A 27,622-nucleotide genomic window follows, 5' to 3' on the forward strand; every position below is an offset into this window, starting at 1 on the left:
AGGCGGGAGAACCGCGGGAGCCCAGGCTGCGGCTGCCAAAAAGGCGGCCAGCTCGCCGCGCCCTGGGCCACCGGCTGCGAGACCCGCGTCGCCGAGCTGGCGGGCCGGGGCCAGCGGCGGCCGGGATGCGGGGCCCGCGCCTCCTGATCGCCGCCCATGGCCTGCTCGAGCGACGCGCGGCTTCTGCTGGGCCGGGACGCGCTGCGCCCAGCTCCCGCGCTGCTGGCCCCCGCCGTGCTGCTGGGCGCGGCCCTCGGAGTGGGCCTCGGCCTCTGGCTCGGCCGCCGCGCAGGCCGCCTGCGCCCGCGGCACCAGGTGGGTGGGCCGAGCGGGCAGCTGCGGGGCGGGGCGCGGCCCTCCTGCTTTTCTGAGTCCCGGAGCCTTACTTCAGTGCGAAGGTTCCAGCGTCGGGTACCCCTCTCCCCGGCCCCGTCTGCTCCAGGCCAGAGTCCAAGGCAGTGATTGCTTGGGGTGGGGGGTGGGGGAGCGACCCAACCCACTGCCCTGGAGTCCGGCCCAGGAGTGCCTGCACCTTCTCTATGGGACCTGGGGTTTCAGCCTGCAGCACCCACGCAGTCTCCTCACAGCACCGAGGGTTTGGGTAGGAGGCTGAGAGTAGAGCCCAGCTCGGAGTGCAGGGCACCGCCTGCTGGGTGCCCACGCCTGCTTCTGTGCTGTGGGTTGACTGACCGCTCTCCTGTGTCTCAGCCACCACATTCATGCATTTGTCCGTTCATCAGCCCCACAGAAGACTGCCTGGGAATCCTGGGCCAGGGAGAGTAGGATTGGCTGCATTACAAATAAACATGTGAGGATGTTGTAGCCTGGGGCCTTGGAGGGAGACCTGGGAACGCTGGCGGGGGGGTGTTGCCCACTGCAGGCTGCATGCTGGGGCCCCCGGCCGAGTCCATTCATATCACTGCCTTGCATCTAAGGAAGCAGATACAGGGCGAGGTTATGCAGTTGTCAACGTGACACAGCGGCTGCCGGCAGAAGAGGTGGTGGGTGTGTGTGCTACAGCAGGGGTGTGACACTGGAGCTGCTCTGCCTCTGTGTGGCCCTGGCTCACCGTTCCAGGTCGCTAGGAGCTAGGAGAAGATGAGCTTCAGGGCAGGCAGAAGTGTGGGCTCTGTGCGGTGTGGGGTGTGTGTGCTGGGGATGCTGTAGCAAGGCTGCAGGTGGAGCAGCGCAGCGTGGCGGGGGATGTGGATCCTGCCGATGATACAGGATCAGCATCCTGTGTGAGGAGTGGAGGGGAATGACCAGAAGACTGTGCTGATGCCAGGCCCTGGCAGAGCACATATGGGCATTTGAAAGAGAAAAAGAGAGGGAGAACTTCCAGCCACTGGTTCATGCCCAGAATGTTGGTCCAGCCTCCTGAGGCGGGAGGCAGGAACTCCATCCAAGTCTCCTGTGTGTGTGACAGGAGCCCGAGTACTCCAGCCTCCCCCAGCTGCCTCCCAGGAGGCACATGCAAGAAACTGCCATGCACCTGCACGTGTGTCGGCACTGCCTGCTGTGCCTTGCTCACCTCTGGCCCTGCTCAGCCTGGGCCCCAGAGCCCAGAGGACATGGAAACACGCTGGCCTCCATTCTGCTTGCTGGGCACTTGGGTTCCCCAGCCACACAGCTTACAATCTTACCTTGCACCACTTCCCCTGTGGTTTTTGTCTTATTGTTTGCCTTGGTCTCATTAGGAGGCATCTTTATTAGCCTCAGAATTGTCCCCACATGGAACTGAAAGTGTTGAGTTACAGTAGCAACACTCCTGCGTATCTCGCACCACCCCCTTTGTGAAAGCTACCTTGCTGCAGCTTCTGGTGGTTCATTTGTGTTCTATCACTGAGTTACCGTCTGTGTTGCTGTGCCTTCAACTGGACTGTCAACTCTGCCACTGCCTTCCTGCTTTGGCAAGTCAAGAGGCCTTGCTGTCTCTCCCTCATTCCCTGTAAGCATGCCTCCCCAGCCACCGTTATTAGGCTCTCTGTGGTTACAAAGTGCCCAGCATTCCCAGTCAGGACCAAGGGGGATTCCAAGCACCTTCCTTTCCTGCCCGAGGCTTTGCTTTTCCCCTGGAATCAACACTCAGTTCTTTGTTGGCTCCATTTGCTCAGCTTCTGTGTACTCATTCACTTCCCCGTGGCCTGCATTTCCTCTAAACACATCTGAATACAGTTTGGACACAGTCCATGCTAGACCCATCTTAGAGTTGTGCCTTCCTGCTCCAGGGGGAGCTGGTTGCTGTCTGTACCACAGCACTGCAGGGACCGTCACCTGGAACTCGAGAATGCTGCACATTCCTGACCACCGGAGACTTGGTGTGTGGGCATCTCTGGGAGGCCACCCCACAGGCTCCCTGCCTGCAAACTGTGTGTTGGTAAACTTTGAGAACAGCTGCCCTAGGGCTTTTACTGTCACCAGGAGCCGTGTGTGTGTGTGTCTGTGTGTATGCACATGTGGGGGGGCATGCATCTTTGGGGGACTTTGCAGCTCTGTCCTGGCTGGCTCTTGTTTGGGAATGCCCAGTATTCCTGTTTGATTTGATGAATTTTCTGTCTGGCTGGAGTGCCTCCTCCAGCAGCCTTCTGAGAAGGAGATGGAGGTGACTCCTCTCATCTTTAGGCCTGATGTGGTTGGGTTAGTTGGAATTCTGGATTGGAAATCCTTTTTGTCTAGAATTATGAAGGTGTCTTCTGTTGTGTTTTCCAACTCGCCGCATGGTTTGCTGAGTAAAGTAGGTCCATCTGGATCTTGATGCTGAGCTTGGAATCCCATCTTCTTTCCTCCCTCCTGTGGGTTCTGCAGGCCTGGCTTCTTTGCTTCTGGTGTTGGAAACTGTGCCAAGGTGAGCTTGGTGTCATCCATGGTGCTGGAAGCACACAGGACCTTTTCCAGCTAAGAAATATTTTCTAGGTTTCTTCTGTGACTCTTTGCCACATATATCTTCTCTTGTTTCTTTCAATATTATTATGGCTATTATTTGACCCTGATATTATGCTCAGGGTCAAGTTGGGCCTCCCGTGAGCTTCTTCCTTTGCCCCCATTTCCTGTCTCTTTGTCCTTTTCACACTGCTCTCTGGGAGAGACGCCTCTCAATGTTCCGCTTGCATTGGATCATTTATAACTTTGATCTTTAGGAGTGTGCTATTGCTCTTAAAAGCATCCACCATGGACTATCCCTTGGCATGGTATGGCTGTTTCTTTGCCTGTTCTGGGCTTTTCCCAGTATCTGTGTCCTGCTTGCATTTGTCTTGGGTTCTCTCTCACACAGTCGAGTCTGTCCACTAAAACACTGACTTCCCATGGGATGAGTGAGGTTCCCCTCCAAGTGAGCCTCCCTCTAGGATAATGTCACTGAGTATGCTAACCACCACCCCTGACCCCGCACAAACTCCTGGCCACGCCATCTCTGTCTGCACCCCATGGCCACCCCAGACTGTTCCGGCGCAGGCACCTCCCTTTAATTTTTTCTGTTCCTCTGGGCTGGCCACAGACTCACTCGTTCACTTCCTTCCAGTTTGCCCACCAAACCTTCCCTCCATTCTGCCCATTCCTGTGTTCCCAGTGCTAGGACAAGGCCTGACAGAGAGCAGGTGCTTGCTAACACTTGCCGACCAGTTCCCTGAGAGCTGGTGACATTTCTTCTGTCAGTGGTCCCGTCTGGGGTGCGCTGCTGGTCGGGGAGGAAGCTGAGGAGTGTTTCTTAGCTGTAGTGGGGTCCCTGGATTCACTGAGGATGGCATGGCACTTCCGGTCAGAGCGTTTCCATCGGCAGATGGTCAGCTGCATGGTCTTCTGGATGCTTCTGTTCGAACACCATGTTTAGTAGAGGCCACCTCAGGCCAACAGCCCTGGAGCCCATGCGTAAAGCTGCTCTGTATGGTGCAGCCTGGCTGCCTGTGCTTAGAAACACTGCAGCGTCTGCCAGCTCCTCGTGCGGGGACCCAGGCCACCGCAGGGTCACCCATACCCAGACACTCACTCACAGCACGGGAAGGAGGGAGGGAGGGGCAGAGGAGGAGAGGATGGGCCTTGCCCAGTCAGTCTCAGTGAGAATTCAGGTTTCCCCGAAGGACCAGGATGGCCCCTGGGCTTTGATCCTGGCTGTGACAAGCTTCAGCAAGTAGCTGTTTCTGCAAACACAGAAGCACAGACAATCGTCATCAGTTCAGGCTCCCAGTCCCTCTGGGATTGAAAGTCTCCTAAGAGGTTTTGTTAGAAATCACCCAGGGACATCACTGACACCAGCAAGAGAGTCAGCCCTGGCATGCAAATCTGGGAGCCCCAAGATACTCACAGTCCAAAGTGACCCAAAAGGAAAACGGGGCAAGTGGGGCTCCAGGGAAGGAAGGTGACCTGGATGGTCTGGAAGAATGTGCAGTGTCCTCTCCACATCCCCCACCCCAGGTGGATGGACAGGGAGAGGCAGGTGGCACTACAAGTGAGCAAAAGTGACCATCTGGTGTCCCAGTGGGACAGGACTGCTTGGCTACAGTGCTCTGCTTCCCTCCCCCCCGCCCCCACCTCGGGGTTTAGAAAGAAGACAATCAAAGTTTGCTAAAGAATCTGGAGTGTGACACCCAGACCCCCCCGGAATCTGGCTCCCCACCCCGGAGGAGGAGGAGAAGGGAAGCCCAGACGTCCCACGACGAGGAGGCCCTGGCTGTAAGTGACACATGGTGTGGGGGGTGGACAGGGACGGGTTTCGCCACAACCTGTCCATCTGACGGCCCAGGTGCACTGCAGGTGAGCCTCTGGTCAGCATCCCCTTTCCCCCCAACACATAACACACACATATGCACATGTGCACACACACATGTATGGGCAGCCATGGCTATGATGGCATCACCCTGGGCTGTGCTTACTGTTCTAGGGCTTTATGCGTGTGGATGCCTAGCCCTGTTACTCCGAGAAGTATGTGTTTGGCCATGAATGTCAGTGACATGTCCTGATGATGGCTCTGGAAATGGCCAACGTGAGCAAGTCCTGGCTCACCAGGCTTCCTCGGCGATGGGCCAGCAGCTGAGCAGAAGGGGCTGTTTTCAGGGTCTGGTGCTGTTACTAATGTGTGTATTTAAGTCTGTTTGTTTTACGTCCTTTATGTAAATGTCCAGGTGTGGGGGTGCTGGGCCTCAGGTAGAGCTATGAGAAGGAGGGTGCCCTGTTCCCGCCTTGCTGGCCTCTCCCTCCATGCCACCAGCCTGCCCACAGCATTGCTTCTGATGGGCTCCGTGAGAAGAGAGGGGGTGACTTTCTCCCACACGTCCTGCCTTCCTCAAGTTTGAGTGCTAAGTCGAAAGCAGAAACAGACAATAGACTCAAAGACAGAGACAGATACGTACATGCAGCCCTGGGAATAGGAAGACGTTGAAGTACCTTGTGCACCTGCTGGATGCCACGCAGTCGTAAGGCTGTGCTTTCTGAGTTCTGTAAACACCCGCATCACTGATCTCACGTAGTTCTCATAAGCCACCCCGAGGGATGACCTTTCCATTGTCATTTTCCAAATGAGGGAGCTGAGGCTTGGGGAGGTAGATGGCTTTCCCAAGTGACACTCCTGAGGAGTGGCCAGGCTGGCCCAGCCCTGGGAGCTCACTCCCCACCCAGCCTCTGCACTTGGTGCCAGCAACTGCACCTACGGTCCTCTCTTCCACGGCTGGGTGTGAACGCCTGACACACTCACAGGGTGCCCTGGTCTTCTGACCCCCTGGAAGCGTAACCCATTTTTTCCTGCCTGGTCACGAGCCAGCCATGCCTAGCAGATGCCTGCAGCCAGGCTAATCATTGCCAGCTGCTGAGGTAAAGGCCTGCCTAGCCCTGGAGGCTTTAGGGCTTGAGCTGGTCAGGGTGTGTGGACAGGGCCGTGTGGCCTGCTGGGTCAGGCTCTGCCTCCCTCGTCTACACGGCACAGAGAAGCCAGGCTCTGTGATGCGTGCTGCCGCATTTGGGTGACCTTGTTTAATGAACAGCTCAGATCAGCCCAAGCCAGAGGAAATTCCAGAAGGCTCCCAGGCATGCTGCCCTGCTGCCTCGGCCTGGGGCTCTCAGCACATGCCAGTGTGATTGCTGTGTTGGTGAGACCAGCAATTATGCTTTCGCCAGTGTTGTGAAAGATTGCTTTGCGTACCATGCAAGCAGTCTTACCCCTTAGATCTGCACTCCCAGCTTGTTTCTGAAGGTTTCTCATTCCTGGCCAGGACCATGACCTTCCTCGCAGCCTAGGCTCTAGGGAACTGCAGTCTGCAGGTGGATGGGACAGCCAGGACAAGCCAGGCTGCCTATCCAGGCTGCCCTGCTCCGGCGGCTGCTAGCACAGGGCTCACCGGGAGCCTGCTGTTGAAATCCTTTCTCTTCCTCGAGGTTTCCTCACTAAGTGCGTGCACTGCTTCCACCTCCCCTGCAAGGTGAATTCTGGGAGGGTGGCGAACCTTTCTTTTGTGGCTCACATTTTTGTTTCTGGCCTTTCTTATCACCTCGGCTTATGTGAACGTGCAGTGGTCTCTGCTCTCACATCTTTCCCTGGGCCAGTGAATGAGTCTGTCCTGGGAAATTAGCAGCATGGTGTCCTAGGCGTACAGTGAGTATAGTCACCAGCCATTGCCGGGAAACTTCCCTGTCCTGAAGGTCTTTTAAAAACAATGCCTATTTATTTTCACAATTTCAAAAGACAAAGCAAGATACAGAGATGCCTTCCTTCCAATGGTTCAGTCGCAAATGTCTGCAACAGGCAGAGCTGAGCCAGGTTCAAGCAAAGCCCAGTACTCCACGGGCACCTGCTACATGGGTGACAGGAGCTCAAGCACTGAGACAGGAGGGTACATACAGGGATTTGGGGATGTTGTTGAATCTAGAGGGCTGGAGTGTGGGAACCTTAAGCACCTTGGACTTGAGGCCTTGGGCATGCAGGGGTCCTCTTGGTTGACCTTGCAAAGCCTTTGGACCTCCATGTCTGAGCCTTGTGACTGCCGTCAGGTGGAAGGACCCCATGTGACATCAGACCTGGAGCCGCGGGATGTGGTTGCAGCGTTTCCTGGCTGTGTGACCTTGGGCGTGTGGCCTCCCCCCTCCTTGTCTCACACTCCGCATCAGGGAAGCAGTGATAACAATCTTTAGTGCCCACAATCTTTTTCCCCAGTCTTGCCAAGGCTGCTTTTGTGAGGCAACAACTGGACAGGGCAAGACTCGGGGTGCTCAACCCAGGGTTCCTGCCCACCCAAGGCCTGCTCACTGAGCCTCACTGTGAAATCGTGAGATGTGGACAAACAGCATCATGTGCAGTCCAGAGCCATCAATACATCCTGTGCTCCCCATCATGGGGTGTCTTGGTGCAAGGTGAACAAATAACTGGAAATCAGTCGTCTGCCAGGGAATTTTTCTGTAAGAGGCATTTGTTGACCTTGACACAGACGGGGCTCAGGTTTCTCCACCTACCTGCCTCATGCCTGGCTCCCACTCCTGCTCCGCTTCTGCCACCTGCCAGTTGTGTCCAAAGCCTTGTTCAACACAGACCATGCCAGGACAGGTCCCTCACAGGAGGGATCGGGAAGATGTTGGAATCAGTTGGGATAGGCTTCAGTTCTCTTGCTAGGCTGCAGAACACTAGAAGTAATTCCTGCTATCTTAGAATGATTTTGCATGTTTGCTTTCTCCACTTAAATGTAGTTGATAATTCTCTTAGGAAAGTCTTAATTAAGCTCATATTGTTCAAATCCTTGTTTCTTCCAAAGCTGAAGAGTTATAATTCAATAAGAATGTGTCATTCACTTCTAATAGTATTTGTCTATCCGTCCATCCACCCACTCAGCCATTCACCCACTTCACATCCACCCACATCCATCCATCCATTCATTCATTCAAATATCTATCTATCCATCCATCCACCCATCCACCCATCCATACATCCATCCATCCACCCATCCATCCATCCATCTACCCATTCATCCATCCAGCTACCCATTCATCCATCCACCCATTCATCCATCCAGCTACCCATTCATCCATCCACCCATCATCATCTATCCATCCACCCAGCATCCACCCAGCTACCCACCCATCCATGCTTCCAGCAACTGAGCTCTCACTTGGAGCCAGCTCTTCCTGTTCTGGTCCCTCCACAGGCCACTTAACAGGTGGAGTGTTTTGGAGACCCCTGCATGCCCTCTTTATGTCACAGAAAGCCGCTCAAGCCATTTGTTCTCTCTCCTCCCAGGAGTGTGAGCCATCTCTCAGCAGCAACATCACAGCCTTTGCACTCAAGGCCAAGGTCATCTACCCCATCAATCAGAAGTTCCGGGTGAGAGTTCTGAGCGTAGCAATACGATGCAAGAGCCGGGTGGGAGTGGGTGGATTGAGTGTACCACTGGGGGTCCTAGTCAAGGGTCTCCTGGCAAGTCGTTTTCACAGACTATTTGGGAGCATTGCAATGTAGCGATCTTTAGGGGAATTCATTTTCTAACGATGTTTCCGGGGTCAGCACGTGCCCAGGGTACATCCGGGTAAGGAATGACCGTAATGATTACTTGTGCGACGTCCACCCTGCCTTCTGACACACACGTGCAGACCATGACGTTCACACTGTCACTGACCGTGGGCTGATACCACAGTCAGTGCTGAGTGCACACTCATGGGAAGCTGGCCGGGCTGGCTGTTTGCCATGCATCAGCTTCTCTGCCATTGCATCGTCCTCGTAAGACAAAGGGCGTTGTCATCACTCCACACAGGAGGAAGCTGAGTCTCCAGTGGCTGAGGAGCCACCCAGGTCATGTGGCGGGAGGTAGCGCACCTGCCACACTCTGGACTGGGAGTTTTTGCCGAAAGGTGTTTCACAGCGCTTCAGGAAGTTGCAGCCTGTGGCTCCACTCCAGGCTGAATTTCACAGCCACTTAGGGAAACAATGCCTGTCCCACTGGCGGTCAGGAGGGCACACTCTGCAGGCACTGACTCCATCCCATTTCCTGGCCCCGCTGTGCCTCAGTATATTTGTATGTGAAATGGGCACAAGAGATGCTCTCGCCACATGAGGTATTAACAAACATGCAGGCTGAGCTATGGGCGCGTGTTGGGTTTTCAGAGTTACTATTTGCTTTTTAAAAAAATACTTTTCTTGGAAAAGCAGGTTTACAGAGAGAAGAAAAGACAGGGAAAAAGATCTTCCATTCACTGGTTCATTCCCCAAGTGGCTGCAATGGCCAGAGCTGAGCCACTCGAAGCCAGGAGCCAGGAGCCTCTTCTAGATCTTCCACATGGGTGCAGGAGTCCCAAAGCCTTGGGCCGTCCTCCTCTGCTTTCCCAGGCCACAAGCAGGGAGCTGGATGGGAAGTGGAGCAGCTGGGACATGAACCAGTACCCATATGGGATCCCAGTGCTTATAAGACTAGGATTTAGCCACTGGGCCATCACACCAGGTCCACTATTTAGATTTTGAGGACACTCAAAGCACACTGAAGTCTCTGAGATTTCCTGCACCAAAGAAATGATTCTTTCTAATGCAGCCTTTCCCACAGCACCCTTGTGGGAGCAGCAGAGACTGATGGAGCCGCTTTCTGCAGCCCACACTGGGCACCTGGTCCTGCTCTGAGCCATTCTCTCATTCACTGTGGGACAGCCCAGGGGCTGGGCCCCAGGGCAGTGGGGAGAGTGTTCTGGTGGCCATGCACTCAGGAACATTAGCCTCTCGCAGGAGGCACCCTGGCCTAGGTGGATCTGAACACACCCTGTGCCAGATCAGAGAAGGGATAAGCTCCCTGGGACCCTGGGAACCAGTGGAGAATCTGGACTCTGTGGCCAGTGGCAGGGATGGTGTGGATCAACAGAGAGCAAATGCAGGGGTCTTGCACATGGAAATAGGGTCTGGGCAGGCCCTGAATGAGCGGAGGGGCTGCAGCCCAAGCTGGCCTGGTCACTAGGACGAGTGTGGCTGGAGCAGCAGGGAGCAGGCGGGACAGAGGCAAGGGGCTGACACATGCTGAGCCTGCTGGCTATGATACAGGTGGACGTGGCACATATATGGGGTCTAGTGCCTTGATTAGTTTTCCCTGGGGTGTGCTGGGGTTCAGTGAGAGGGAGTAGGGCAGACAGGTTGTTGGGGCGAGGTCAGAGTGGGGGGCACAGAGCATGAGGGGCAGGTGAGTGTTTGGGGAACAGGCCCAGGTCAGGAGCCTCTGGGTGGGAGCCTGTTGCCGAGGGGCTGCCCTTACAGTCACAGTGGAGCTATGGGTCCCAGGGCTGTGGCTGTGACCTTTGGGGCAGAAGCCCTGTCCTGTGCACCCACATTCCTGACCCACCTGCTCTGTCCAGGCCTCCCCTGCACAGCCACCACAGACCCCTAGGGGCACTAACTGTGATGTCCATCCTACCTCAGCCCCTGGCCGACGGCTCCTCCAACCCATCTTTGCATGAGAACTTGAAGCAGGCCGCTCTGCCGCACCAGCCCATGGAGGCCTCCCCCTCCAGCAGCCTGGCCAGCCTGAGCCAGGCCGAGAAGGACGACGCCAGCTCCTCATCCAGCGTCCACTCGGCGGCCAGCGATGACAGGCTGCTCAGCCGTACCTTCCTGCGCGTGCGCTCCTTTGCCGAGCTGCTGGCCTGTGAGAGGTGAGCAGGCAGCGGAGGGTAGCAGAGGCCGGTCTGTCTGAGACGTGCAGAAACCCAGGAAGGTTATGGGATTTAGCCATAGACACACAGAAGAACTATTCCTGCAGCGTCAGCCAGCATCAGGGATACTGTCAGGCCTGATCCTGGAGGGACAGGACAAGGGCACCTCCCTTTGGTCACCAGGGAGCCCTGGCATTGCATGGTAGCTGCCAGCACTGACCAGGGCCCCTAAAAGCAGAGGGACCAGGGCCAAGTCCCTGTTGCTCATTGCCGCCCCCTGTTGTCCAACGGGGGAACCTGAGTTCAAGGATGGGTAAACACCGAGTAGTGAATGAAGGGGTTCCCTATACAACCCTGTGAAGTGGATAACATTCCTGGCCCTGTTTGACAAGAACAGACTGAGATAATCAGCAGCCAAGTGGCTTGCCTGAGGTCACACAGCAGCAAGAAACAAAGCTAGGTCTCCTCCAGTATCTCATTACTGGGGCAGGAGTCAGCAAGTGGTGGGGGCTCAAGGCCCTGCCTGGCAGGTACATGCACAGGCTAAGACCTCTGTCTGCCCTAACGTTGCTATGAAGGGATGAACCAGGACCTAGCAGGCTCAGGGCTGCAGAGGAGATGGGCTCAGAGCCTTGAACTTGACATTGGTCCTCAAGGGAGCCCAGGGGAAGAGAGACTCTTCTGGATGGGGAAGCCTTCTTAGTTGGGCTGTTCAGCCCTTGGACAAAGAGCATTTGTCCAACGGTTTGGGTGGAGTGTGGTCATTGAGAACACGTTTGCCTGTGGAAGAGCAGAGTCAAAGGTTGCACCCACCTAGCCACATGTTTCTCAAGTCGGTAAAATGGGTACATGCATCTCTCCTTTGTGACAGTGAGAAGGATTACCATGGTGACAGATGGGACCCTGCTCAGAGTAGGAAAGCGACTTTCATGTCCCTTGCGTTCCCTCCCAGCTGCCCCCTGCTGGTTATTACTGGGATTCAGACAGCTTGAGGGGGTCCCTGCTTGCTGCCCCTGGGTGGGTGTTAGGAGCCCCGATCTGGGGAGGAGTGCCAGGTGACGCCTGCAGCGTAGTAGAGCAGGAATGCAGCATCCCCAGCCCGAAATGCTTGGGGCCAGAAGTGTTCAGGGTTTTGAAATTTTTGCAGGTGTATATACAATATCTTGGGGGATGACCTCCAAATCTAAATAGGAAATCCACCTGGTATCCAGCCACTGGACTCTCAGGGCCAGCAGGTGGTATCCTCTGAGGCCTTTGTGTTCTTGTGCATGAGCATGGTGGCAAATGTGGAATTTTCTGCTTGGGACATCAGGTTGGCACGCTCACAGAATTTCAGGTTGGGACCACCCTGGACTTCCGGTCCAGGAACTAGGGATGCTGTGCCCGGGTGCCCACGTTCAGTCCTCACTGCCTGAGAGTCTTGTCTGTGCCTTCTGACCCCTCAGTGTGGACATCGACCTGTGTGTGTACAGCCTTCACCTGAGCACCCTGCTGCAAGTGGACACTGCACTGAGGCAGGAGGAGCGCATGGTAGGTGGCATGTATTCCTGCCTGCCGTCTCAGGCATGACCACTGGGAGACACAGAGGTGGGGGTGCACAGCAATCTCCACTTCACAGGTGAGGGACCCAGGTGTATGGGGGAGGACTTGCTGGAGGACATGAGAAATCCCAGCTTGAGCATCTGGCAGAGAGGTTCCTGCCTTCGGGTGCACCTGTGCCTGCCGGGATGCGGCCCTGGCCAAACCTCAGGAGGTCATGCCTTGCCCCCAAGGCCTGCCGCGTTTGAGGGAGGGCCCTCGTTGGTCTGAAGGATGTCTTCATTGTCAAGACGGCACTGTGTCAGTGGCTCAGCCCCTGTCCCTGTGTGTGTGTCCACAGGAAGCAACCCCATGTTATCTTGTATATTTCCTTGTCTGTGGACCCTTGCTCCAAGGGGACACCTGACAAACATGACTTGAAGAAGTGAATGGAGAAGAAATGAAACTTTCTTTGAAAGCTTTGCAGAAGTATAGTGCGTGGTAGGCCACGGTCATGACTGATGAACCCAAAGCTACAAGGTGCTTGAAACAGTTAATGGAAAAATGGAGTTAAAAGATCCGTTTAAAGGAATTTTAAATCTATGTCATTTGTCCGTAATATGCCTTTTTCCATGAAGCTATTGAAGAAGTGCGCAAAGGCGGAAGGTGGAGCAGGGGAGCACGGGGCGGGGTGGTGGCAAGGAAGCAAAGGGGAGACTCCGCTTGTTACAACCTTCCTCTCTCCCCTTTGCTGGCTGTAGGTGTTCATGCACATTTTCAAAATGTGTCTCCTGGAGTCTCTTCCTAAAAAGAAGGCTGATGATGAGTTACACCAGAGGATTCTTTCAAAACAAGAGAAGGCAAGTATTCTTCAGTCTTCAGCCTGTGTTTCAAGCTAGCTCGAACATTTGTTTATTGCAGCACCTACAACATGTAATGTTAGCACATTGCTTTCCTGGTAGCTTCCGTGCATAAAGCTTGTTGCCATATACACTTTTAAACAATATAATGACATGCAAGCATGCATGCACATATCAATGTGTCTCGTTAAAATGGCGAGAAATGTTGAAAGCAGACGAGGGACGAGTGTTGGCCACACCCACCCTTCAAAGGTCATCGCTATTCGTTGTTTTCTGTGTTTGGTATATTTTTAAACAGATCATTTGTTTCTTGGTTATGGAGCCTTAGACTCTGTTCTGTTACCCTCATCCTCCTGTAGAAAGTTTCTTTCATGGGCAGGAGAACAGTAAAGTCGGGGCTTCACAGAAGATCGGTTGGGGTTGGCCTCCTGTTCTGTCCTCTGCGGGCTCTCGGGCTGCTGGTGCCATTGTTTCCACACTGGGATCAGAGAAACGAGGATGAAGTGCCCGACGAGGTGGCAAGCTGGGCATGTGAGGGCTGCCATCACCCTGTCCGTCATCAGCAGTCCCATCCGGCTACCATGGCTGTCACTGCAGCCACCATCACATCCTTGTCAATAGTTGTCGGCACTGCCCCACAGCCAGCCTTGCTGACACACCATCACCTCTGTCCTCATTTCTCCTCTTCTTTTGAACACCACAAGCATCCTCACCATCCTCATAGCCTTCCCTCCCTGCTCTGCTGCCATCACTTGCACCCACTCATCATTGTTCTCAACCCACTGGCCACCATGTCATCATCACCAAGATCGTCATTGCCACAGCCACCATTGTCATCATCTTCATCACCCTCATGGCCCTTGTCACTACTGCTATGAGGTTCAGGGGCTTAGGAGGGGCTGGCTCATCCCTGTGCCTTTATGACATCCCAGGGGAGAGAAGGAAGTATGTCACCATCATCATCACTCCAGGTAGCCCCTGCCATGAGCCAGGTCACAGGGCTATGTACACCCTGCCTGACATGGGTGGCTTCACTTCATCTTCTCGGTGGCCCCGTGACTGGCAGCACTGTCTTCATTTTACTACTAAGGAAATTGAAACTTGGTGACATTCAGTGGTTTCTGATGGTGGACATGATCAGGGCGATGACATTAGTAACAGTGAAGCTACACTGCAAGTTCTGATGGAGGCCTGTGGACCTCCAATCAGACCCCACGTCTGCCACCGTGGCAGCCCTGGCAAGCTGGGCTGCCTCTTGAAGAGGACTGCTGTCAGTGGCGATGGCACAGTCCACATGATCACCCTTCATGCTCACGTCAACCTTAACGCTTCCAAAGAAGTATAACAAGCCCTCAGAAACACAGCTGCCCTCTGGAATGAATCGTGGTACATGGGGTCACCAGGGTGTGGATGTGCCCAGCATCGCCACTTCTGGCCAGGAGTCTTAGAACAAGATCCCAGCTTGCTGGTTCCTTGTGTGGAGAAATGCTGGCCTTTTCAGTAACCAAGTTCTGGAAACCACGTGTGGCTTCTGCCCGGGTCCTCACAGGTGACTTCACCTGTGATCTTGCTCCTGGTGCAGAGGAACCCACACCGGGACTGGGTGCAGGACCAGGGGTACCCCTGGCTGCCCCCACGCTCTGTGCTGGGGCTTGGGGTCTTCATGAGTGAACTCCCCTTTTCTCTCCAAGCCCAGAATCCACAAAGAGCTAGAGGTGGCTGTAGCAATGTCTCATTACCACCGAGAGAAGCCAGCTGAGACCACCATGGCTTTCCAACAGCACACAGCCGAGCCAGGCACCTCTCAGACTTTCTCCTGTGGAAGTCATGGCCTCCTCCAAATGGTTCATCCCAAAGAGGAAGCGGCTGCGTTCACTTCCTGCTCTTGAACCCACAATGCCATACCTGCCACTCCTTCCCCTGGTTGTAATCGATATTCCTTTCCCATGGAAACCAGAAGGTAGAGCAGAAACGTTCCCTCCTCCCCCGAGACATCATGACATCACCTATGACCTCATAAGCATTAGAAGACACTATTCTGTTGCTAAGTTGCAATCTCCCTTTAGGGGTGGGCATAGAAGAAAAGCATCCATTCTTAAAGCTGTGTGTGGAGGAGAAAAGATTCCAACCTTAAGTAGGACAAACATGCGGAACACTCACTTGTGTTGACGAATGCTTCACGAGGCTGTGTTGGGAAGCACCGATTTTCCTGAAAACTAAGACGTGGAGGATATGTTAAGTGCTCCCTTGCATTCTTTTCTCCTGCCCAGGATTTGGAGGACTTAGAAAAGGAGCTGAAGGCCAAACTGTCCAACATAGATCTACTGGGCACCGGCGACTCCGAATACATCGCCCTGGTAGAGGTGGAGAAGAAGGAGCGTGAATTCTCAGAGCAGCTGGTGGGGCACGTGCGTGAGCTCTGGGCGCCCTGGGGGGACCTCATGCAGTCAGAGAGCTGACGCCCAGCAGAATGGGGGGGGGTGCATGAGCACTGGGGTCCCTGGTGGGATGGGGGGAAGGAGGGATGTCTCTCCCGCAGGTCGGAGAGCCAATCCCAGTGGAACATGTGGGCTGTTTGGCCCTCTTGCTGTGGGGCGGCCCCTCTCATGGTCAGAGAGCTGACTGCCACGGCCAGGGAGCGCCTCCTGACCTTGAGCGCCAGAGAGGGGTAATCAACAAATCGTCCTCTTTTAATTCGAGACTGATGTTGTTATTGTTCAAGACACGGCTCCCTGTCCCCCTGTGGCCCTCTGTGACACTGCTGGCCCATGGGACAGAGCAGCTGCTGCTGGTTTCTCAAACCAGAGCCTCACTCCAGAAAAGCCTGGAGTCCAGAGGTGCTGGCTTCTCAGAAAAAGCTCTTTTGCCTTCTGGGCTTTCCCACATCACGCACATGCACACACATACACAAACACACACACCTCATCATTTCTTCTTTGCCAGGCATCATGCTAGACCTTGGAGATTCAAACGGTCCTTTAGAGCCAGCCACTCTTGAGAGAGGTTTACAGGTGTGGGAATAGGAAGGACACACGAGGGCAGGACAAGGCCACAGCTAGGGAGGTCTCCATAACAGAGGAAGAGACCACCATGGGGCTAGGCGGACGAAGAGTGGGCATGGACCAGGGGGAGGCAGAGATGGGAGCCAGGGAGTACTACAGGGCAGGGAGAGTGAGGGAACCCATGGAGATCTGGCCAAGGACTAGTCAGCCCAAGAGCTAGAGCGGGAAGGCGAGGACGCTTGGCAGAAGGACCACGTGGCTTCTCTGTGCAGGATTGGGGCGCACCCTCAGGCGGGGCCAGCAGATTGTCAAGGCAGCTGCAGTGGGGCCAGGGGTGAGAGCTGCGAGGGTGGCACAAGGCAAGGGGTCTGCCTGCTGAGATAAGGACCCCAGCCATCGGCAAGTTGCCGCATGTGCTGAGACCCAGATGCTTGGTGACAAAGGTCTCCACTGGCGTTCAGGTCAGAATGCGGAGAACGTAGATGCTTCTAGAATTGTGGGTCACAATGAGGTGACCCGGGGCAGAGCCTGCATTCCGGGTCCCTTGATTTTCCACAGCTGCGTGGACCACCTTGTCTGCCTCTGCTTTTCCTCAGGGAAAGGGTTTGTAGCCATCACAGTGTTCTGCCACATATCGGTGACCTCGCCTGCTGGCACCGCCATGGTGGCCTAGGCTCTTATGCAGGGAGAGTGGGTGAGAAGGGGGTGTCGCTGAGCCCAGGGTCCTGCCACCCGTGCTTAAGGATAGGTTATTAGATCAGGATGAGAAAGGGAGAGGAGGTGGGCTGGCCGCCCAGGAGCCAGAGGGGAATCAGCTTGTGGTGCCAGGCACAGAATCCACTGAGAGTTTTGAATAAGTACAAGGGAGTAGCCTGGCTTCCCGGGCCTGGGAGAGCAGAGCTGACCGGGCCCAGAGTCGGGTGTTGGGGTGTGCAGGGTCCGAGGCTGGCCATCCGCCACCTCTTGGGGAAGCTGGAAGTAGGTTACCTACTGGCGGAGCTTCAGCTGGAGGGTGCCAGGAAGACAGGAGTGGCATACGATGAGGAGCTAAGCAGTGGCGAGGCCAGGCTCCTTGAGCTGCCTTGAGATCCCTGGCTAGGACAGGAGGCCAAGCTGCCAGAGGCGCCTGTCTGCATGGCACAGCTTTCTTGCAGGGTTGGCCAAGGATGGGAGCCCCGAGCATCATGACCCATGGCCACAACAGCGTGGTCGGCGCAGGCCCTGCCCCTTCCCATGCCCCGTACAGCACCAAGGCTTCCTTTCAGCATCTGAAAAGATCCCAGCCACAGCGAGTAGGGGAGCCGAGCTGAAATGCAGGCACACCCGGTCTTGCACTCAGGTGTGTGAAGGACACGGCCTGCATTTACTGCAGCCTCTGGTATCCTTGTCACGGCTCTCAAAGGAATGTCCCAGGTACCCGAGCCTCGTGGGGACCCTGGCTCCGTTACTGATGACCGGACAAACTAAGACTTTACAGTAAGCGCCAGTGTGGGCCGCCTCCTCTCTGAAGCCATTTATGCTTTTTTGTCGATGACGTGGCTAATCGCTTATAGAGAGGTGGGAGCTTGCAGGAGGTTCTGGTCACAGCCCATGAGCACCTGGGGAGCAGTTACATCCTATTTAAGAGTTTGTCAGCACAGGAGCTGGCTGCTCTTGCTGTGAAGTCTCCCGGGCGCTGACTGGCATCCACAAGGCCTGAGACGGGGGCGCTCCCCAGCTCGTGACGGTGCCTGAGATGAAGTCGCATAGACTGTGGAAGGGTTGAGAAGCTCCGTCAACCCTCGGGAGTGAAGAATGATTCCCAGGCACACACTGTGTGGCTTCCTGAAGTAACATTTCTCCCCCTGCCCCTTGCTTCCTACACTCGTTTCACAGATGGAAGCTTTCTGGAAACAGATGGAAAACATCCAGCATTTTCTTGTGGACCAATTGAAGTGCTCCAGCTCCAGGGCCCGCCAGCTCGTGACTGCGCTCACGGAGAGGATGACTGTGGCCGAAGGCCTGCTGCACGAGGCTCAGGACGTGCAGGCCTTGGTAATGTGGGGGCGGGGGAAGGGAGCGTGACACTGCTCGCACTAGACAGCTGGGAGCCTGGGGCCTGAGGCACCTTAGAGTCTGCTGGGACTAAAGTCTTTAGCTGAGAGTTAGAGACCCTGAAAAAGCAGCAAATCCATTATCCATCACACTAATCCATCCGTCCACCCACGCACCCAACCTTTCCTTATCTATCCACCCATCCATTCATCCATCCATCCACCACCCACCTTTTCATCTGCCCGCCCTTCCCCCATTTGACTGCTCTCCCATCCATGCCCCTGCCCTTCCCCGACCCACTGCCCATCTGTCCATCTGGGAAACACGGTAGTGCCTGCAGTCCCACAGGGTATGGGGGTATTGGGGAGCCAGCAGGTGCAAGGACTTCAGGACAGACACAAGCTCACAGGGAGCATTCAGGTGAGCTCTGCCCCAGCATGCCGCGGGCTCCACGCCAGCAGGTGCAGCAGTTGTGAGCCAGTCACTGCCGTGCTGGTTAGCAAGGGCCAGGAGGATGTGCTCAGCGCCCATATCTCAGCCAGCTGCTGGTCAGCTCCAGGAACAACCGGACCTGGAGAGTGCCATAAGGCACCCCAGAATATTCAAAACTGGGGGACCCAGAGATTCCAGGAACAGGCGCTCTGAGACAGGTGGGGCTGGCCTGCATCATGGAAGAAACAGTAAGGTCAATGGAACCTGGGCTGCCCTGGCCATTGTTACTCTGCAGCTTTGCCTATTCCGCCCTTACATGTGGGGTCAAGTGCATGGCAGGGATGGGGCAAGGGGACCCCCAGGGTCGTGTAGCACCCACTGTGGAGCCGTGTTTGCACTTCAACCCTGAGGGGCTCTGCTCCTCTCAGCAAGCAGCCACCATCCCTACAAGCCTTGTCCCTCTGCCCATGTCCCTCCGTCCACCCCACCCTTCCTTGAACCTGAACCTGCCGTTGGCTCTGTTGCCATGGAGCATGGGGCTTGTGCTAGACAGAGTCCAGACACCCTCACCTTAGGGGTGGCCACAGCCCAGGCCCCATCTTGGCCATCCACCCTCCAGTCCACGGGCATCTGGCACCTCCGCTTGTCCTCTTGCGCCCTCTACTGGTCCCAGGCTGAGGGCGGCTGTCCGCTTGTTGGCTTGGAGGAGAGGCACACCAGGGCGTGGGGCCGGGGTCCAGGTTGGAACCTGGGTTCGTGGAAGATGTCCCTCTTTCTCTTCCTGCTCACAACTGTCAGAACCCAGAAGAGCACAGAAAATGGGACCACATGGTGGCTCTGCCTGGTCCCATCTTCAGGGGCTCAGCCTGGGGCTCAGAGACAGAAGCCTGGGGGCAGTGAGGCTTGGAGGAGGGGGCGCCAAGGACAGGGACAAGCAGGGGAGGACTGAAGACCCTGTAATCTTGAGCAAGCCCTGACCAGGCCGGGTGGCTGGTCCAGGCAGACTCCACAGTCAGGCTTAGGGCATGATGGAAGTGACCCTGGGCCAAGCTGAGGCAGCTGGGGGCTTGAGCGGAGGAGGTCAGCTTCGAGCTGGGGGAGGCACCAGCCCTGTTCATGCTGTGGTTCTTGCTGTGCAGTGTCTAGCACCTGCCCCTGGCAGGTCTGTGCTGGGTCACAGCCTGGGCACGGCCACGCCGGCAAGCAGGGAAGAGGGCCTACCCAGTAACGCCTTCTCCAGGAAGCTCTCTGCGCGCCAAGCCTCAGAAGCGAGCTGTCACAAGCTCTGCCCTCGCCCAGAAGCCAGTGCCACAGCGGCTGTCCGTCTGCCCCTGTGTTTTCCTCTCAGGATGCCCTGGAGAGGACCATGGCACGGGTGCACTTGGCCAAGGCCGTGGAGTCCCTGCGGCTGCAGGTGCAGGAGGAGACCCGCTGCCGCCTGGCTGCCATTTCCCACGGCCTGGAGCTGCTGAGTGCCGAGGGGAAGCTGTCGGCGCCCCACAGGGAGGAACTCCTGACCCAGCAACACAAGGCCTTTTGGGAGGAGGCAGAGCGCTTCAGCAGGCGTGAGTTGGGGCCCGGGACTGGAAATGCCCCATCAGGGTTGGGAGGAGACGGGCAGCCTCCCAGTCCCGACCCCGGGCCTGGGCATTCACTTTACAAGCAGAGCTGATGAGGGTTCTGAGCCCAAAGATGCCTCCTCCCTGCAGGTCTCCATGACTTGGCAGCGTCTCTCATCAGGACCACTGGGAACATGGAGAAGGGGTGTCTAGGTGGCTGGTGGGGTGGAGTGACCTCAGAGATGCTCAGAGGCCAGCCCTGTCGCTCAGCTGTACCCCGTGGTCCTGGCCAGGGTCACAGGACCCTGTACGGCTGCAGGGCGCATGGGTTGGTCAGGGTGCAGCCTGGGGAGAGGTAGCCCGGGCAGGCCCCATGGGGTGTCCCCTGTCAATTGCAACTGATTTCCTTCACAGAGTTCGTCCAGCAGGGCCAAGAGCTGGCCAAAGCGTCCCTGGCTCACCAGACAGAGAGGATGACACAGCTCACACTAGCCCAGGAAGAGGAGCAGAGAAGATTCCTGGCCGAAGCCCAGCTGACGGCCAGCCCCGAGGAGTTCCTCCAGGTGACTGCACAGGCGCCTGGGGCGCACACAGCCTGAGCCAACTGGGTGCTCGGTGCCCATTACCCTGTGCAGGAAGCTGTCAGGTACAAGGCCAGCTCCTGGCCTCCATGTCAGCCCAGTGCCTGGAGCCCGGTCCCTCAGCCACCGTGTCCCTGGCCAGACCTCTCCTGTACATCTTCTGGGGAGGGGGAGCATCAGCAAGAGGGCGTGGCCAAGCAGTGGTGCACATGGCACAAGTGTGCCCCACACTGAAGGCAGGGGAAGCAGTTGCCATCCCTGCAGCAGGACCTGAGGGAAGGGGTGGCCAGGTTAGCATGTGCCCTTTTTCTGGCCTGGAAAGGGAGACAGCTACAGGGAGACAGCAAGTGGCATGGGGGAGAAATCTGCCAAAGCCACAGGGACTGGCCAGAGCTCAGGGAGACAAGCAGGACTCTGTTTAGCTCTGTGTGTTTCCCTGGGCAAGGAAAGGGGCCACTGTCCATGGCCATCATGCATAGCGGCTCTGCTCACAGCACCGGGGCCAGCAGCCATCTGCTGACTGCGCGAGCACTCGGCCTCCCTCCTACAAAATGCAAGTGACCATGCCTGCAGCAGTGGGGAGGCCCGGGAGGCAGGAGTGGCAGTGCCAGCCTGCTTCTCTGGGCCCATGTTGGTGCTGGGCACAGCTCATGCCCTCACTGCCTGGGCTTCCTCAGGCTGTGGCCCAGGCTCTTGTGCAGGGCAGGGCAGGGCCTGGCTGGCTGTCAGCTCCGTGCCTTGGTTTCCCGGCTGTAGGTCAGGTTTGAACAGATTGGGGTTGGCTGGCGTTTTCTGTTCTTTTAGCGGCTGCCTTCTCAACAGGTCTTCCACGGGGTCCTGGAGAGGCAGAGGCTGATGCGGAGTGACCTGGAGGAGCAGGAGGACATCAGAGCCGCCGAGGCCATGGTCGCGCTCTGCCAGGTGCGTGATCTCAGCTGGGACGGGCACATGGGCACCGGGACCACAAGACACGGGGCGGGGTGGAGCTCCGGGCAGACAGAGCACCGCCTTGTGGGTGGGGCAGCGAAGGTGGCAGCAGGCAGTGAGGTGGCCGTGGTGACCAGCAGCCTCCCCGCCCACTCAGTTCAGCAGGCGGACTTTGGGGTGTCCTGCATCAGCAGATGGCAGGGGCAGAGAGGAATGGCATGTACCTCTGCCATGTACATGTTTTTCTTGGCAGAGAACTTGCCTGAGTGTGCAGGTGGCAGGGGAGGTATGAGAATCCTCCCAGGTCCGCCCACGGAGCCAGGGCAGGTGAAAGAGGTGCCCGAGGTGAAGGGCACCAGGTCAGCAGGTAGCTCGGGGATTTGATCCGGGCTGTGGGGTCTGAGAGGGCTCCAAGGCAGCTGGTACATCCCCAAACTATGTGTGCAGGTGTGTGCATATAGATGTGTACCTGTGTGTGCACATGTGCTTACGTGTGTGATTGTGTGTGCAGGTGTGTGTGTCTCTACATGCATGCATGAGTGTGAATGTTTCCTTCTGTGTACATCAGGTTGTGTGTGTGTGTATGTAACTGTTTCTGGAAACATGTCTGCACACATGGGTGTCATGGGGGTGTGTGCATGAACAAACGTGTCTCTGTGTATGAGTGTCTGAAGGTGTATGTTTGTGTCTCAGGGTACATGTGTGTGACGTATGAGTTCCATCTCTGGACCTTCAGCGCCTTGCTCGGGAAGCTCAGTAAGGCGGCAGCTCCTGACCCATATGGCTCTGGCTGCAGGAGCTGTTCGGCGACACCGTGCGTGCCTTCCAGCGGCTGGTGGACACGCTGTTCCTGCAGACACTCCCGCACCAGGCGGGGCTGCCGGGTGCCGAGTGCGAATCCCTGCGGCAGGAGGTGCAGGCCAGCGCGGCACGGCAGCTGGGGCAGTCCGACCGCTTCCGGAGGCAGCAGTGGCGCCTCTTCCAGGAGCTGCTGGAGCAAGAGGAGCAGGTGCTGGGGCCTGGAGGTGGGGAGAGGGTGTCACGGGGGAGGAGATGCATGTTGGAGACCACCGAGGGAATGGGGGAAGAAAGTGGACAGAAAAGAGAAGGGGGCGTGGGTCAGTGGCAGGGAGGGGCCATACACACTCCCGTGTGTCATGGAGATTGGGTCTGGGGTGAGAGCCCAGGAGTGTCACCACAGATAGAATAACAGTCCGCAGGGATGGCCACCTCCTCCCCCCAGAGCCTGGGCATGTGGCAGCTGGGACTCAGTCATGGAAGTAAGGGAAGGAGGGTGAGCAGGATGAGCTGCCCGGGTCATGCAGTTGAACCCGAGGTCATCACGGGCCCTTCCGGGAGGTAGGAAGGCCAGAGTCCCAAGGAGAGGTGATGAGGGCAACAGGGCTAGTGCAGTGTAGCCCCCAGACCAGGATGGGGGCGCCCAGGAGCTGGAAGACACGGGGCAGATCCCTCGGTCAGAGCCGCAGCCTGGCCTACCCTGACGGAAGCCGACTTCAGGCCTCAGGCACTGCGAGAGGCCATCAAGGCATTATAAGCCGTCAAGACTAGGCACAGCAGCGTGAATACAGCATGTAGCCATGGTCACTTTTGAGACAGTCAAAGCAATACAGTCCAAGGGGGACTCTGCAACAGCCCCCAAGCATATGTCCTGCTCATGGCCTCCTGCACCCCAGAATCCACAAAACTGCTCTTGGGCGGGATGCCCGTGTCCCCTGGGGCAAGCAGGGGCCGGCCGGGAGATAGCTCTGGCAGTGCTGGCTGCTGGTCCGTGCAGACGGCCACTGGTTCCTAGTACCAAGGCCAGTTCATTTTTTTTAAGACTATTTTTTTGAAGGGAACATTTACAGAGAAAGCAGAGACAGAGAGCACTCTTCCATCCTCTGGTTCACTCTGCAAAATGACTAACGGCCAAAGCTGAGCCAATCCGAAGCCAGCAGCCAGAGCTGCTTCCAGGTTTCCCACACAGGTGCAGGGTCCCAGGCACTTGGACTATCCTCTGCTGTTTTTCCAGGCCACAAGCAGGGAGCTGGATGGGAAGTGGAGCAGCAGGGACAATCCAGTGCCCATATTGGATGCTGGAGCTTGGAGTTGGAGGATTAGCCTGTTGAGCCATCTCACTGGCCCCAAATGTTGCTCTGTTTTGGCAACAGCGATGCAGCTTCGGCAGTTACCATGTGTGACCTAGGTGCCTGGTATCTTCCCCAGGAATCTAAACAGAATCTGACAGCTTATCCGATTCCTCCCAAATCCTGGGTCCCAGGCTGAGGAACCTGCAGCCCCCGGGGAAAGAGGGAGGGTGGAGGAAGCCAGTGTCTGTGTCTGGTCCGCTCCCCAGGTCAGCGTCCTGGGCCTCTGACACTGGTTGCAGAGGGCCTCTCAGGGCGTGCTGTGGTGGGCACACACCTGACCCATGGAAGCTCAGGACATGGGTTGACCCAGAATGCCCATACATGGCAGGCGACGCCATCAGCTGACCTCCTGCAGTTTCCTGAATGTCCCCAAACCCCAGCATCTGGGGACCCCCAGTAGCCCCCTGTGAGGAGCTTTTCAACAATGTTCATTTCATCACTTAATGGGCTTGGAATTGGAAAATTCCCGAACTTTGTGCCAAAGCGATACTCAGGACTTGTTGAAAATCTCCATGGTGATGAGTCTGAAGTTGCTCAACCAGCCGTGCACTGAGTGTGGCTCAGCAAGCCTTCCCAGGGTTCTCTGTGGGCACGCATGGTCCCACACAGTTCCATGTGGGCCAGGGGTCACTGCGGGCACTCATGGTCCCACACGGTTCCATGTGGGCCAGGGGTCACTGTGGGCACTCATGGTCCCACATGGTTCCATGTGGACCAGGGGTCACTGCGGGCACTCATGGTCCCACACGGTTCCATGTGGGCCAGGGGTCACTGTGGGCACTCATGGTCCCACACGGTTCCATGTGGACCTTCTGAGGGACTTTTTGTTCTGAAAGCAAGCCATGATGCTGACGACCTCATCTGCTGATTAAACAGGTGCACCCCGAAATGAAGATGGCATGACTCATCTGCTGATTGGTGGCTTCCTTGCCCCAAATCAGCATGAAGGTTTTAGGGGCACCTTATCTTTGGCAGCCAGCTCTCAGTGTGGAAACGAACACAGCACCCCTAGGAGCAGAGCATCGCAGGAACTCCCGCCACGAATCACCTCTCCCATGTGGTTTTCCAGCCACCAAGGCCAACGTGGTTTTGTCTCCTGATGCTCAGAGAACTTGCTAGACTTGGTGGTGTTCGTGGTGGTGCCACGGGAGCAGCTGATCCAAGGATGTTCCTTGGGCTCCCGGCTCTACCAGGGCCGCTTCTTGGAGGCAAGCGGAGTGTAGATGTCCACACCCCAATCCTAGCACCCGTAGCTGTTCAGGGGGCAAGGTGGAGAGGACCCTGCTAATAGGATCCAGAGCTTGAGATGGGGGGATTGTCCTGAGTCTGGCATGGCCAACAGCGCTCCCATGGGTGCTATGGATGCCTCTTCCACCCCCTCATCACCGCCCCCGGGCCCTCCCTCTGTAGCTGGATGAATGGCCTCCCCCGTCCTCATCTCACAGGCAGAATGCCAGATATTTGTCTGCCTCCAATCTGTAGAATGCGTATTTTTTAAAAGATTTATTCATTTGAAAGTCACAGTTACAGGGAGTGGAGAGGCATCTTCCATTTGCTGGTTCGCTACCCAGATGGCCACAAGGCCTGGGTTGGGCCAGGCTGAAGCAAGGAGTCAGAAACGCATCCAGGCTTCCCATGTGCTTTCCCAGACACATCTGCAGGAGCAGGACTGGAAGTTTATCAGCCGGGACACAAACCAGCACTCGTGAACTCCTCACAAGGGGAGAGGCTGATTCTGGGGCAGCTGTGCCAGGCCACACAGTGTCCTCATGTGTGACTGCAGATCTCAGATCCTTGAGGGCCTGGGCCAGGTGGCAGGTGCAGGCGGCTGCTCTCCTCCCATCCCAAGGGCAGCGGACGCCACCTGCAGGCTGCTGCTGGCACGGCCATTGAGAAGGCTGCCGAGAGGAGTGGCTTGGAAAGAGGCCCCATGTGGTGACCCAGTCCTTGCTGAGAAGGGTACCTGACCACCCCCCCCCGTGATGTGAGAGCACCAGGGATGGGTGTGGGGAGTAGAAGGGTGAGAGCTGTGGGGACAGACAGGCATAGGCGTCAGCAGCTGTTCTACTGTGCACTGCCTGCCCAGCCTTGGCCCTGACGGAATTTTCAACAAAGCCACAGTGAGGATGAGCTGACACAGCCAGGGGACAGCGCACCCCAAGTGGGAGTCAGCATGTACGCAGGCAGCCAGGAATGCTGACCAGAGGGGCAGAATGTACACTTAGGAACTGGCTTTGCGGCATAGCCATTAAAGCTGCTGGCTGCCATGCCAGCATCCCATATGGGTGCTTCTTCTTGTCCAGGCTGCTCCATTACAATTCAGCTCCCTGGTGAATGGTCTAGGAAAAACAGCAGAAAATGGCCCAAGTGCTTAGGCCCCTGCCCATATGGGAGACCTAGATGAAGCTCTTGGCTCCTGGCTCCAGGCTGGTGCAGCCTTGTAGGCAGCAAAATGGCAAATGGCAGATCTCTCTGTCTCAGTCCCTTCCCCTCTCTTTGTGACTCTGACTTTCAAATAAATAAATCTTCAGAAAGGGGAATTGGAAAACATGTTTCTATAAACAATTATCACAAGGAAAATAAAGCTGTAATGGGTAATCCAACTGCAGGTTAACCAGGGCTGAAGGAGCAGCGCCTGAGTTCTAAGAAGCATGCAAGAGAGTGGGCTGGGGGCAGCCCAGGAGCTGACCAGGGGTGGGGAGGATGTGGAAGAGGCAGCAGAGAATGGACTCGCATACCTCCTTGTGCCACCCCTAAGTCCTGCTGGATGCCAGGAGCAGAGCCTGGCGACCCTTGAGGAGCACAGCCGTTCCAAGTGATGAGGGAAAAGAAACTCAGCCAACAGCAGCCAGGCGTCCTGAGGTTGGGAAGACGCCCAGCGTGCGTGTTGCTGAGCCAGGAAGGCGTGCTCTCAATGGAAAACCACTGGACAGAAAGACAGCCAAGGTGTGGCATTCAAAACAACAAACGAAGACCAAGGGCAAAAGGAAATGAGAAATATTATTGTGCCAAGGAAGTTAAATGGGGCAGGGCAGAAGCAAGACAACAGAACCGTCCCAAAGTGGGGAGGACCTGCAACCGCACCTTTCCTCTGTCCTGGAGGTGAGGTACACGTAGAATCCACTGAGTGATGCCCGCTGCACCTGGGCCAATGGGGACGCTGCAAATCAAGAGCTGGACCCGCCCTCTCGGGGACCTCCTGCCTAGACGTTGGACAGGGCTCCTCTGTGACCATGACCATAGTGAATCCTGCCGAAATCACACAAGCAGGTGCTGCCACAATAGTGCGACCACGAGGCCTCAGCACCGAGGAGAAGGGCGCAACATGGCAGGCAGTCGCAGGCCTGTGTAAGCGTTTGCCTCTGAGTGACAGATGCGTGATGCTGAGAAATGGCTTACAAGGTGGGTTCGTCATGCCAGGGTCACAGAGCCCACATGCATACACCTCACCAGGCAGGGTCACATACGCTGCCCACTGTGGCCCAAGCTGTCAGTGTGGATCCATATGTAGGTCAGACCAACCACAGGTCAGGCAGGAGGCTGCCTTTAGGGCCATCGTGGCCTGTGGAGGTCATGGTCCATCAAGAAGGTACAAAGATGAAGCCCGAAAATGCAGAAAACCAAAGCACATCATGGCAGAGCTGAACAGAGAGAGTAAATTCAGACTGCAGGGGCCCACGGATTCTCCCTCCCGCAGGAAATGAGAGGCCACGCAATTGGGGAGTCTGGCTGTACCAGGAAGATCTGAGCAAGTCAGGGGAACGTACTGTGCTCCCACACACGTGCCCCCCTAAAGAAGCCACAGGAATCCGCAGCCATCACAGCCACCAGAGCTGCTCAGCACATTTGTCAAACACAAAATCCGAATCCTGGCCCCATGGCTTTCCTCTGTACCTGCAGCAGCTAGTGACACCCTAAAGACGGGTTGTCATCAAGACAGTAAGAGGAGAAAAACTTGACCCATGA

At 56.4% G+C, this 27,622-nt stretch overlaps 1 protein-coding gene across 1 annotated transcript in view; it reads left to right on the top strand.

The window, feature by feature from the left end:
- EVC (EvC ciliary complex subunit 1) overlaps nucleotides 1-27,622 on the top strand; it is a 39,767-nt gene continuing 12,145 nt past the window's right edge. Inside the window, exons 1-12 of the mRNA XM_058670304.1 lie at nucleotides 1-315; nucleotides 4,537-4,665; nucleotides 8,210-8,293; nucleotides 10,361-10,593; nucleotides 12,039-12,123; nucleotides 12,873-12,971; nucleotides 15,242-15,379; nucleotides 17,849-18,007; nucleotides 19,788-20,004; nucleotides 20,413-20,561; nucleotides 21,402-21,500; nucleotides 22,303-22,515. Coding sequence (XP_058526287.1) covers nucleotides 157-315; nucleotides 4,537-4,665; nucleotides 8,210-8,293; nucleotides 10,361-10,593; nucleotides 12,039-12,123; nucleotides 12,873-12,971; nucleotides 15,242-15,379; nucleotides 17,849-18,007; nucleotides 19,788-20,004; nucleotides 20,413-20,561; nucleotides 21,402-21,500; nucleotides 22,303-22,515 — 1,764 coding nt within the window. The 5' untranslated portion in view covers nucleotides 1-156. The remainder of the gene's footprint in view (nucleotides 316-4,536; nucleotides 4,666-8,209; nucleotides 8,294-10,360; nucleotides 10,594-12,038; nucleotides 12,124-12,872; nucleotides 12,972-15,241; nucleotides 15,380-17,848; nucleotides 18,008-19,787; nucleotides 20,005-20,412; nucleotides 20,562-21,401; nucleotides 21,501-22,302; nucleotides 22,516-27,622) is intronic.

Source organism: Ochotona princeps, chromosome 11, assembly GCF_030435755.1.
Source record: "Ochotona princeps isolate mOchPri1 chromosome 11, mOchPri1.hap1, whole genome shotgun sequence".
Classification (NCBI taxonomy): Eukaryota; Metazoa; Chordata; class Mammalia; order Lagomorpha; family Ochotonidae; genus Ochotona; species Ochotona princeps.